At 65.4% G+C, this 12,332-nt stretch overlaps 1 protein-coding gene across 1 annotated transcript in view; it reads left to right on the forward strand.

Annotated features, from left to right (window-relative positions):
- Positions 1-12,332, forward strand: part of BSN (bassoon presynaptic cytomatrix protein) — a 70,920-nt gene that overhangs the window by 57,338 nt on the left and 1,250 nt on the right. Inside the window, exons 5-7 of the mRNA XM_052643517.1 lie at positions 425-7,069; positions 9,216-11,307; positions 11,617-12,332. The exon at positions 11,617-12,332 is cut by the window's right edge and continues 75 nt beyond it. Coding sequence (XP_052499477.1) covers positions 425-7,069; positions 9,216-11,307; positions 11,617-12,332 — 9,453 coding nt within the window. The remainder of the gene's footprint in view (positions 1-424; positions 7,070-9,215; positions 11,308-11,616) is intronic.

Genomic DNA, 12,332 nt, shown 5'->3' on the forward strand with positions numbered 1-12,332 from the left:
GGGTCCTGGCTTTCAGGCAGGGGAGTGTGGAGAAGGGTTTAGCTCCCCGCGGGACTGGGATGTGGACCTGGGACGGCTCTTTGGGCCAGAGAGGACAGCAGGACCGTCTTGATGAGGCATGGTGGGCCTGGAGCCTGTGAGTTCTAGGCTGATCCTGTGTTTGACACCTTTTTAGATGCTTTGTTGCATCTTTGCTACCATTAGATCTAGTAACACTTCTCTTTGAGAACCTAGGGATGCTTGTGGTTTGACATGGAACCTGTGACTTATGCAAGTCCAGAGCAATGGAGTAGGTGGCGGGCCCTGATTCCCCCAAGAGTGGAGGCACCCCCTCCCTAGGGCCCCGGGGGTTGACAGAGAGGCTGGGGCTTCCCGAGGAGCCATCTGCCATCGGCAGTCAGCATCTGCTTCTTGCCCACTGTAGGAGCCTGGGGGCAAGCCTTACTCTCAGGACCTGTCTCGGAGCCCACAGAGCCTCAGCGACACAGGCTATTCCTCCGACGGCATCTCCAGCTCCCAGAGCGAGATCACTGGTACTGTGCGGCAGGAGATGGAGCAGCTGGACAGTGCCGGGGTGACGGGGCCCCGCCCGCCCAGCCCCGCGGAGCTCCACAAGGTAGGGAGCAGCATGCGGCCTTCGCTGGAGGCCCAGGGCCCGGCGCCCAGTGGTGAGCGGAGCAGGCCGCCGAGTGGCAGTCCTGAGGAGCAGAAGCGGCGGCCCCGCTCTTTGTCCATCATGCCCGAGGCCTTCAACTCCGATGAGGAGCTGGAGGAGATCCTGGAGGAGGAAGAAGACTCCACGGAGTGGGGGCACCGGGGGGAGCAGCAGGACGCAGCGGAGTCCTCTGACGACTTCGGGAGCCAGCTGAGGCATGACTACGTGGAGGACAGCAGCGAAGGCGGCCTGTCCCCGCTCCCGCCCCAGCCCCCGGCCCGGGCGGCAGACCTGACTGACGAGGAGTTCATGCGGCGGCAGATCCTGGAGATGAGCGCCGAGGAAGACAACCTGGAGGAGGACGAGGCCGCCCCCGCCGGACCTGGCCTGGCCAAACACGCCTCCCAGAAGGGCGGCCCCCGGCCCCGGCCCGAGTCCAGCCAAGAGCCGGGAGCGCTGCCCAAGAGGCGCCTGCCCCACAACGCCACCACAGGCTATGAGGAGCTGCTGTCTGAGGGAGGCCCTGCAGAGGACGTGGACGGCACTGCTGGGGCCCTGCATGGCGGGCTCCGCCGCTTCAAGACCATTGAGCTCAATAGCACGGGCAGCTACAGCCATGAGCTGGACATGGGTCCAGGCCCCGACCCCAGCCTGGACCGGGAGCCTGAGCTGGAGATGGAGAGCCTGACGGGCTCGCCTGAGGACCGCTCCCGCGGGGAGCACTCATCCACGCTGCCGGCCTCCACACCCAGCTACACGTCGGGCACCTCGCCCACTTCCCTGTCCTCGCTGGAGGAGGACAGCGACAGCAGCCCCAGCCGCCGGCAGCGGCTGGAGGAGGCCAAGCAGCAGCGCAAGGCCCGGCACCGCTCGCACGGGCCCCTGCTGCCCACCATCGAGGACTCTTCGGAGGAGGAGGAGCTGCGAGAGGAGGAGGAGCTGCTGCGGGAGCAAGAGAAGATGCGGGAGGTGGAGCAGCAGCGCATCCGCAGCACGGCCCGCAAGACCCGGCGGGACAAGGAGGAGCTGCGGGCCCAGCGGCGGCGCGAGCGCTCCAAGACCCCCCCCAGCAACCTGTCGCCCATCGAGGACGCCTCGCCCACGGAGGAGCTGAGGCAGGCGGCCGAGATGGAGGAGCTCCATCGCTCCTCTTGCTCCGAGTACTCGCCCTCACCTTCCCTCGACTCGGAGGCTGAGGCCCCGGAGGGGGCCCCCAGCCGCCTCTACAAGTCGGGCAGCGAGTACAACCTGCCCACCTTCATGTCCCTCTACTCTCCAACCGAGACCCCCTCGGGCAGCGCCACAACCCCCAGCTCCGGCCGGCCCCTCAAGAGCGCTGAGGAGGCCTACGAGGAGATGATGCGGAAGGCCGAGCTGCTCCAGCGGCAACAGGGCCAGGCGGCAGGGGGCCGCGGGCCCCACAGTGGCCCCCCTCAGCCCACAGCTCCCCGGGCCCAGGGTTCCTTTGAATACCAGGACAGCCCAGACCGTGACTACGGCGGGGTTGCTCAGCCGGCTGCAGAGGGCACGCCAGCCGGCCTGGGAGCAGCCGTGTACCAGGAGATCCTCCAGACGTCTCAGAGCATCGCCCGAATGCACCAGGCCTCCTCGCGGGACCTGGCCTTTGCTGAGGACAAGAAGAAGGAGAAGCAGTTTCTGGACGCCGAGAGTGCATACATGGACCCGATGAAACAGAATGGTGGCCCACTCACCCCTGGTACCAGTCCCACCCAGCTCGCTGCCCCCGTGTCTTTCGCCACTTCCAGCACCTCAGACAGCAGCGGGGGCCGAGTCATCCCTGATGTCCGTGTGACTCAGCATTTTGCAAAGGAGCCTCAGGACCCCGTCAAGCTTCACAGCACTCCTGCCTCCCCCAGCTCCACCTCCAAGGAAGTAGGCATAGGCTTTGCCCAGGGCCTCGGGGCCTCGGCCTCCATGGCTGTGACCCCTGGTCCAGCTGGCCTGCCACGAGGGTACATGGCTCCGACTTCCCCAGCAGCCTCGGAGCGTAGCCCTTCACCCTCTTTCACTGGCCATGGCTATGGACAGAGCCCGGCCACTGCAAACTATGGGTCTCAAACTGAGGAGCTACCCCAGGCCCCCCGTGGCCCAGCTGTCAGTGGGCGGGCTACCAGAGAGAAGCCCCTGGGCGTGAGTGAGGGTGAGAGTGGCCCCCCACAGACCTCCCGGGGATATCCCTACTTTGTGAGCTCCAGTCCCCCTCTCTCTCCATCTTCTCCCTCAGAGAGTCCCACATTCTCCCCTGGCAAGCTGGGCCCAAGGGCCACTGCGGAGTTCTCTACACAGACGCCAAGCCCGATCCCTGCCCCAGACACGCCACGGAGCCCTGGTGCCCCTGCACCGACACCCACGGTGGCTCAGGGCACACAAACGCCACACCGACCCAGCACACCTCGCCTGGTATGGCAGCAACCCTCTCAGGATGCCCCATTCATGGTTATCACCCTGGCATCAGATGCCTCCAGCCAGACCAAGATGGTCCATGCCAGTGCCTCCACTTCCCCAGTGTGCTCACCTGTTGACACCCAGCCCACCACCCACAGCTACAGCCAGACAACACCTCCAAGTGGGTCTCAGCCCCCTGAGCCGCCTGGGCCCCCTGGCTTCCCACGGGCACCCAGTGCTGGTGCAGATGGGCCCCTGGCAGTGTATGGCTGGGGCACCCTGCCTGCCGAGAACATCTCCTTGTGCCGGATCTCCTCCGTCCCTGGAACGTCTAGGGTTGAGCCCGGCCCCAGGCCCCCAGGCAGTGCCGTGGTAGACCTTCGCACCGCCGTCAAGCCCACGCCCATCATCCTCACCGACCAGGGCATGGACCTGACCTCCCTGGCCGTGGAAGCGAGGAAGTACGGCCTGGCTCTGGATCCAATCCCGGGACGCCAGTCAACTGCTGTGCAGCCTCTGGTGATCAACCTCAATGCCCAGGAGCAGACACATGCCTTCCTCAGCACCGCCACCACCGTGAGCATCACCATGGCCTCCTCTGTGCTCATGGCTCAGCAGAAGCAGCCTGTGGTCTATGGAGACCCCTTCCAGAGCCGGGTTGACTTTGGCCAGGGTGCAGGGAGCCCAGTGTGCCTGGCCCAGGTCAAGCATGTAGAGCAGGCCGTCCAGACCGCACCATATCGTGGTGGGCCTCGGGGAAGACCCCGGGAGACTAAGTTTGCCAGGTATAACCTGTCCAACCAGGTAGCACCTCTGGCCAGAAGGGACGTTTTGATCACTCAGGTGGGCCCGGCCCAGAGTGTTGGCCTCAAGTCGGGCCCAGTGCCAGAGCCCGGTACCGAACCCCATCGGGCTGCCCCTACAGAGCTGCGGTCGCATGCCCTGCCGGGCGCCAGGAAGCCGCACACGGTGGTGGTGCAGGTGGGCGAAGGTGCAGCAGGCACCGTGAGCACACTGCTCCCAGAGGAGCCGGCAGGGGCCCTGGACCTCACGGGGATGAGGCCTGAGAGCCAGCTGGCGTGCTGCGACATGGTCTACAAGTTCCCCTTCGGCAGCAGCTGCACGGGCAGCTTCCGCGCTGCCCCAAGCGCACCTGAGAGGAGCGTGGCAGAAGTTGCCCCACCTGGCCAAAGCAGCGGCCCCTTCTACAGTCCCCGGGACCCGGAACCTCCTGAGCCCCCCACCTACCGGGCGCAGGTGATCGGGGGACCCGGCCCCCACGAAGAGCAGAGGCCCTACCCACAGGGCCTCCCCGGCAGGCTGTACTCCTCTATGTCCGACACCAATCTGGCTGAGGCTGGTCTCAACTACCACGCCCACAGGTTTGGGCAGCTCTTCCAGGGCCCAGGGCGAGACTCGGCCATGGACCTCAGCTCCCTGAAGCACTCCTACAGCCTGGGCTTTGCAGATGGCCGCTACCTTGGGCAGGGCTTGCAGTACGGTTCATTCACTGACCTGCGTCACCCCACAGATCTTTTGACTCACCCGCTTCCCATGCGGCGCTACAGCTCAGTGTCAAACATCTACTCGGACCACAGGTATGGCCCACGGGGAGATGCAGCTGGCTTCCAGGAGGCCAGCCTGGCCCAGTACAGCGCCACCACGGCGCGTGAGATAAGCCGTATGTGCGCGGCCCTCAACTCCATGGACCAGTACGGAGGGAGGCACGGCAGCGGTGGTGGGGGCCCCGACCTCATGCAGTATCAGCCCCAGCCCGGGCTCAGTGCCCCACAGGGCCTGGCTCCCCTGAGACCTGGCCTCCTTGGGAACCCCACCTTCCCGGAGGGTCAGGGGAGTCCTGGAAATCTGGCCCAGTACCGGCCTACAGCCGGCCAGGCCGCAGCAGTCAGACAGCTGCTGCCATCCACAGCCACCGTGCGGGCAGCCGATGGCATGATCTACTCGACCATCAATACTCCAATTGCTGCGACACTGCCCATCACCACGCAGCCTGCCTCAGTCCTGCGGCCCATGGTGCGTGGCGGCATGTACAGGCCTTACCCACCCGGTGGAGTCGCAGCTGTGCCGCTTGCCAGCCTGACGCGCATGCCTGTGATTGCCCCGCGCATACCTCTCGGGCCCACGGGGCTGTACCGATACCCTGTACCAAGCAGATTCCCCACCCCTGCCAGTGTTCCACCCACCGAGGGTCCTGTCTACCTGGGGAAGCCGGCTGCTGCCAAGGCCCCAGGGACTGGGGGCCCCCCCAGGCCAGAGCTGCCTGCTGGGGCTGCTCGGGAAGAACCCCTTTCCGCAGCACCCCCTGCTGCCGCCAAGGAGACGGGAGCAGCCCCAGCCCTGGGGGCGGGCCAGAAGCCGCTGGGAGAGGCCACTCCTGGCGGTGGTGGCGGGGCCCTGGGCCGGCCGGGGCTCGAGAAGGAGGATGCCTTGCCGGAGGAGAGGCAGCGGAAGCAGCAGGAGCAGCTGCTGCAGCTGGAGCGAGAGCGGGTGGAGCTGGAAAAGCTGCGGCAGCTGCGGCTGCAGGAGGAGCTGGAGCGGGAGCGCGTGGAGCTGCAGCGGCACCGCGAGGAGGAGCAGCTGCTGGTGCAGCGGGAGCTGCAGGAGCTGCAGACCCTCAAGCATCATGTGCTGCAGCAGCAGCAGGAGGAGCGGCAGGCGCAGTTTGCCCTGCAGCGGGAGCAGCTGGCCCAACAGCGCCTGCAGCTGGAGCAGATCCAGCAGCTGCAGCAGCAGCTGCAGCAGCAGCTGGAGGAACAGAAGCAGCGGCAGAAGCCGCCCTTCCCCATGGCCTGCGAGGCACCTGGCAGAGGGCCGCCCCCGGCCGTCCCAGAGCTGGCCCAGAACGGCCAGTATTGGCCACCCCTGACCCATGCAGCCTTCATCGCCGTGCCCGAGGGGTCTGGGCAGCCGCGTGAGCCCATGCCACACCGCGGTCTCCCCAGCTCCGCCTCGGACATGTCGCTGCAGACGGAGGAGCCGTGGGAGGGAGGCCGCAGTGGTGGCCTCAAGAAGCGGCACTCCATGCCACGCCTGCGGGACGTGTGTGAGCCGGAGTCGGCACCCGAGCCCTGTGGGGTCAGAAGGATCGCAGACAGCAGTGTGCAGACAGACGAGGAGGATGGAGAGGGCCGCTACCTTCTGACCCGACGGCGCCGGGCGCGGCGGAGCGCCGACTGCAGCGTGCAGACCGATGACGAGGATAGCGCCGAGTGGGAGCAGCCTGTGCGCCGCCGTCGGTCCCGTCTCTCCCGCCACTCAGACTCTGGCTCTGACAGCAAGCACGATGCCACGGCCTCCTCCTCTGCTGCTGCCCCCGCCACGAGGGCCACGAGCAGCGTGGGCATCCAGACCATCAGCGACTGTTCCGTGCAGACGGAGCCTGACCAGCTACCCCGAGTTTCTCCAGCCATCCACATCACGGCCGTCACCGACCCCAAGGTGGAGATCGTCAGGTACATATCGGCACCCGAGAAGACTGGGCGCGGCGAGAGCCTGGCCTGCCAGACGGAGCCGGAGGGGCAAGCCCAGGGCGTGGCCGGGCCGCAGTTCATGGGGCCGACCGCCATCAGTCCCTACCTGCCTGGCATCCAGATCGTCACCCCAGGGCCCCTGGGCAGATTCGAAAAAAAGAAGCCGGATCCCCTGGAGATCGGATACCAGGCCCACCTGCCCCCAGAGTCCCTGTCTCAGCTCGTGAGCCGCCAGCCTCCCAAGTCCCCCCAGGTCCTCTACTCACCAGTCTCCCCTCTGTCCCCACACCGGCTCCTGGACACCTCCTTTGCTTCCAGTGAGAGGCTGAACAAGGCTCACGTGAGTCCCCAGAAGCACTTCACAGCTGACAGCGCTTTCCGCCAGCAGACGCTGCCGCGCCCCATGAAGACCCTGCAGCGCTCCCTGTCCGACCCTAAGCCCCTCAGCCCCACCGCCGAGGAGTCTGCCAAAGAGAGGTTCCCCCTCTACCAGCACCAGGGGGGACTGGGTAGCCAGGTATGGGCACCGGGGCTGGGCCAGGGTGGGACAGGGGTCTCGGCCTAGCCTGGGGACCCCCACAGGGAGGGGCGTCTCCTGGGGTGGGGGTGGAGTCACCTCCAGCTCCAGAGGCCCAGAGCTAGAAGTCGAGTCAGAGGCACATTGGGTGCATATCCGGTGGAGCCCACAGCCCAGCAAGGTGATCCTGGGCAAGACAAACTCACACTTGGGCCCCCGAGGCTATCCAGACCCTGCTGGATGCTTCAGCCCCTCCCTAGAGCTGCCTCTTCACGGCCCACAGCTGGCCTAGGCTCTGCCACTTCCTCCTTGTGGCCTCCTCAGCTCTCCCATCCGGCCTGTGCCCCTCCAAGTGTAAAACTTTTGTCTGGATTTTTCCTGGGAAAATGAGTAACATGGACCTGGCTGAGCTGCTCCCCACTCTCCAGCTCCAGCCTGGCTCCCCTTGCCCCACACAAAGCCCCAGCCCCGTGGACTACCCTTCAGGGCCCATCCCCATACCTCATCTTGTCCCGTGCCCACATTCAACCCTCAGTGAATCTGTTCACACACCTGTCCGCTCCCCTAGATAGCGGCTCCTTGTCTGTGACTTGAGTTGCCAGTGATGTCCTGGAACTGTGAGAGAGGGTGTGGCGTGTTGGGAAGATGGGGATGGCTAGGGCCTGACACCAGGGTCTTTGAATGCCAGGCCAGGAGGGGAGGGCTTTTCTCAAAGGCCCTTGAAGCTTCTGGATGTTTCAGGCAGGTGAGACAGGATGAGATCAGTATCTTAGGAAGCCTCCTGGGCAGAATGTGGGCTGGTGGACTGAAGGAAGTGCCTGTACAGTGGTCCTGGGGAGAGCCTGCAGGAGCCAGAGGCGTTGTGAGGTGTACCTCTGGGTAGGATGCAGAGAGGGGAGAGGTGAGGCCTCGATGGGTGGGATTGTGGAGGAGAGCCCTGGGGTATGCAGCCCAGAGGGGAGGGGGTGCGATACGGAGTCAGCGCTGGCAGGGAGGGCAGGTCAGAGAGGCTGGGTCCTGCCTCCACACTAGGGTCAGCACAGAGGTCCCGTGCACTGGGCGCACTCCCGTGAGCACTCATAGCGTGCGATCAAAATGACAAGAGATGGACAACAGCGTGAGGAGTTCAAAGAGGGAAATTTGTTCCATTCTCTCAAAGGCCACCCTTCCTCCTGAGGTTTAGGGACACATTAGCATTTCTTTTAGGACACGTGTTGAAAGCAAGTTGAGAGTTGCTTGGCAAGATAAACCGTAAGAAGTCCAGTGTCAGTCCCCAGTGTATTTGGGGGATTTGGGTGGTCTGTAAAACCCAGAGGCCAGGGAGCTAGAGACAGTGGGAGGGCCAAGCTTCTGGCAGTGTGGACCTTGTGGCAACCCAGAATGAGCAGGTGAGCAGGGCCCCAGGCAGCACACGTTAGGGCGCCCTCACCAGGAAGCCAAGGAGCCAGACGTACGGCCGCAGAGGCCCTCGAGGGGTCTGGCAGCCTCAGAGCGTGGGGGCTGACAGGGATGTGGAGGAAGCTGGGGCCTGGCGGAGAGCATGGCCTGGCAGAGGGTGACATAGGGCTGCAGGAGGAGGAGACTGAACAGGCAGCTGAACTGCCTTTCACTTGAGAGAGGAGGAGGGCAGGAGGCAAAAAAGACTCAGAGCCTGCAGCCCCTGACCTTGTCAGCACGCACCCCTGGCCACGATCCTCCAGGGAACCTGGTGGGCCCAGGACCCTCTCCACTCCTGTCCATGGCCCTCCGCTGCCCTTGGCCCCTGCCAGCTGCTCAGACCCACACCCAGAGCCAAACCCGTACTCTCCTGCCCTCAGTACACTCAGTGGGAGGCAGAAGGTGATAAGCCCACTGGAGATGAACAGGGGTTCTCAGAGCCGCTGGGAGCCAGGCTAGTACTGGGCATCAGCCAGAGGGGCCTCTTCTCCTTCCTCCCCTTCCACTGCCCTGAGCTCTGGGAAGGAAAAGGCCCATAAGACAATCACAGGCCCTCCTTCCAAGGCCATTGGGTGGGCAGGGCAGGCTTCGAGGCTGCCTGGAGAACCGGGGCGCTGACCCCAGCCAGGCCAGGGCTCTTCTACCCCGTGCCCCAACAAGCCACCCACACCTTGGGTCTCAGTGCTGCCCGCCCTTCCCTCTGTCTCAGGTGTCGGCGCCGCCGCCCAACGGCCTGGTCCGCAAGGTGAAGCGGACACTGCCCAGCCCCCCTCCAGAGGAGGCTCACCTGCCCTTGGCTGGCCAGGCTGCTCCCCCGCAGCTGTATGCAGCCAGCCTGCTGCAGCGTGGGCTGGTGGGGCCCACCGCTGTTCCCGCCACCAAGGCCAGCCTGCTCCGGGAGCTGGACCGGGACCTACGGCTGGTGGAGCATGAGTCCACCAAGCTGCGCAAGAAGCAGGCGGAGCTGGACGAGGAGGAGAAGGAGATCGACGCCAAGCTCAAGTACCTGGAACTGGGCATCACCCAGCGCAAAGAGTCTCTGGCCAAAGACCGGAGTGGCCGGGACTACCCACCCTTGCGTGGTCTCAGCGAGCATCGTGACTATCTGTCGGACAGTGAGCTCAACCAGCTGCGGCTCCAGGGCTGTGCCACCCCGGCTGGCCAGTACTCGGAGATCCCCGTCACTGCCGCTGCCGCCGCCCCTACTACTCCCTCCGGCTCCGCTGCTTTCCAGCCGCCCCGGTTCCCACCTCCAGCGCCACTGTACCCTGCAGGCAGCGCTGGGCCAACTCAGAACGGATTCGCAGCCCACCAGGCACCCACCTACCCTGGTCCCAGCACATACCCAGCACCTGCTTTTCCTCCCGGTGCCAGTTACCCCGCTGAGCCTGGCCTGCCCAGCCAGCAAGCGTTTCGTCCCCCGGGCCATTATACAGCCCAGACGCCCCTGCCAACCACACAGACCACCCTTTTCCCAGCCCCGGCTGACAGCCGTGCCCCCCACCAGAAGCCACGCCAGACATCACTGGCCGACTTGGAGCAGAAAGTGTCCACTAACTACGAGGTGATCGCCAGCCCCGTCATGGCCATGTCTTCAGCCCCGTCGGAAACCAGCTACAGCGGCCCTGGCCCCACCGCCAGCAGCAGCTACGAACAGGGCAAGGCTCCCGAGCTGCCACGGGCCAGTGACCGCGGCGGTGTGAGCCTGAGCCCAGCCCCCATCTACTCGTCCGACTCACACTACACCAGCCTGGAGCAGACTGTCCCCCGGAACTACGTGATGATCGACGACATCAGTGAGCTGACCAAGGACAGCGCCTCCGCCGCCCCCGAGAGCCAGCGACTGGAGCCCCTGGGGCCAAGCAGCAGTGGGCGTCCAGCGAAAGAGCCAGGAGAACCAGGCATCCTCGAGGGGTCCGCACTGCCCTGCTGCTATACCAGAGGGGAGGAAGAGTCCGAGGAAGACTCTTACGAGCCCCGTGGTAAGAGCGGCCACCACCGGGGTGTGGAGAGCAATGGCCGACCAGCCAGCACGCACTATTACAGCGACAGTGACTACAGACACGGCACTCGAGCGGACAAGTATAGTCCAGGCCCTGCCGGGCCCAAGCACCCCTCTAAGAGCCTGGCCCCAGCTGCCGTCCCCTCGAAGCGCAGCAAGCACCGGAAGCAGGGCATGGAGCAAAAGATCTCCAAGTTCTCACCTATCGAAGAGGCCAAGGACGTGGAGTCAGACCTGGCTTCCTACCCCTCCTCGGCAGTCAGCAGTAGCCTGGCTTCTCGGGGAAGGAAGTTTCAGGACGAAATCACCTATGGGCTCAAGAAGAATGTGTATGAGCAGCAGCGGTATTATGGGGTGTCCAGCCGGGACCCAGCGGAGGAGGATGACCGCGTGTATGGTGGGAGCAGCAGGTCCCGGGGGCCACCTGCATACAGCGGGGAGAAGCTGTCCAGCCATGACTTTGGGGGCCGGGCCAAGGGATACGAGCGGGAACGGGAGGCTGTGGAGCGACTTCAGAAAGCGGGCCCCAAGCCCTCATCTCTGAGCATGGCCCACGGCCGGACCCGGCCCCCCATGCGGAGCCAGGCCTCTGAAGAGGAGAGCCCTGTCAGCCCCTTGGGGCGGCCCCGCCCTGCTGGGGGCCCCCTTCCCCCCGGGGACGCCTGCCCACCATTCTGCTCCAGCCACTCCATGCCCGATGTCCAGGAGCACGTCAAGGAGGGACCGCGGTCCCACTCATATAAGCGTGATGAGGGCTACATCCTGGATGATTCCCACTGCGTAGTTTCCGACAGCGAAGGTAATGGCAGCTGGGGGTGATGTCTGCGGATGCTCAGCACCTGGGGGGCCTTGCCTACCCATGGGGTCCTGAGCCCTGAGGTGTCCCGGCGGGGCCGGGCCTGGTGCCTCACCTGGTGGGCCCTGCTGCTGGCTGCCCTTCCTCCTGCTCCACCCGCGCCCTGGCCTCAGCGGTGGGGGGGGGCTGGGGGCCTGGCGTTAACGCTTGTGGCTGTGGGCCCACTCTCTGTTTTCCTTGCATGGCTTCAGCTGGGCCAGACCCCTGCGGCCAGCCCGGGGGTTGACCGTGTTCTGTTTTTGGTCTCTGAAGCGTATCACCTGGGCCAGGAGGAGACAGACTGGTTTGATAAGCCCCGGGATGCCCGCTCTGACCGGTTCAGGCACCACGGGGGCCATGCAGTCTCCTCCTCCTCCCAGAAGCGAGGCCCTGCCAGGCACAGCTACCACGACTACGATGAGCCCCCCGAGGAGGGCCTGTGGCCACACGATGAGGGTGGCCCGGGCCGCCACGCCTCAGCCAAGGAGCACCGACACCACGGTGACCACGGGCGGCACTCGGGCCGCCACGCCGGCGAGGAGCCAAGCCGGCGGGCTGCCAAACCACACGTTCGGGACGTGGGTCGCCATGAGGCCCGGCCTCACCCGCAGCCCAGCCCTGCCCCGGCCGTGCAGAAGAAAGGTCAGCCTGGGTACCCCAGCTCCGCTGAATACTCACAGCCATCCCGTGCCCAGTCAGCATACCATCACTCTTCTGAGAGCAAGAAGGGCTCCCGACAGGCCCACCCTGGGCCCGTGGCACTGCAGCCAAAGCTAGAATCCCAACCGCAGCCGCAGGGCCGGCAGGCAGCCCCAGGGCCACAGCCGTCCCAGCCACCGCCATCCAGGCAGATGCCCTCGGCAACAGCATCGCGTCAGCCGCAGACACAGCCGCAGCCACAGCAAGGTCTCGGGCTGCAGCCTCCACAGCAGGCCCCATCGCAGGCGCGGCTGCAGCAGCAGGGCCAGCCAGCTGCCCGGGGTCCGGCC

This window comes from Budorcas taxicolor, chromosome 1 (assembly GCF_023091745.1).
Source record: "Budorcas taxicolor isolate Tak-1 chromosome 1, Takin1.1, whole genome shotgun sequence".
Lineage (NCBI taxonomy): Eukaryota > Metazoa > Chordata > Mammalia > Artiodactyla > Bovidae > Budorcas > Budorcas taxicolor.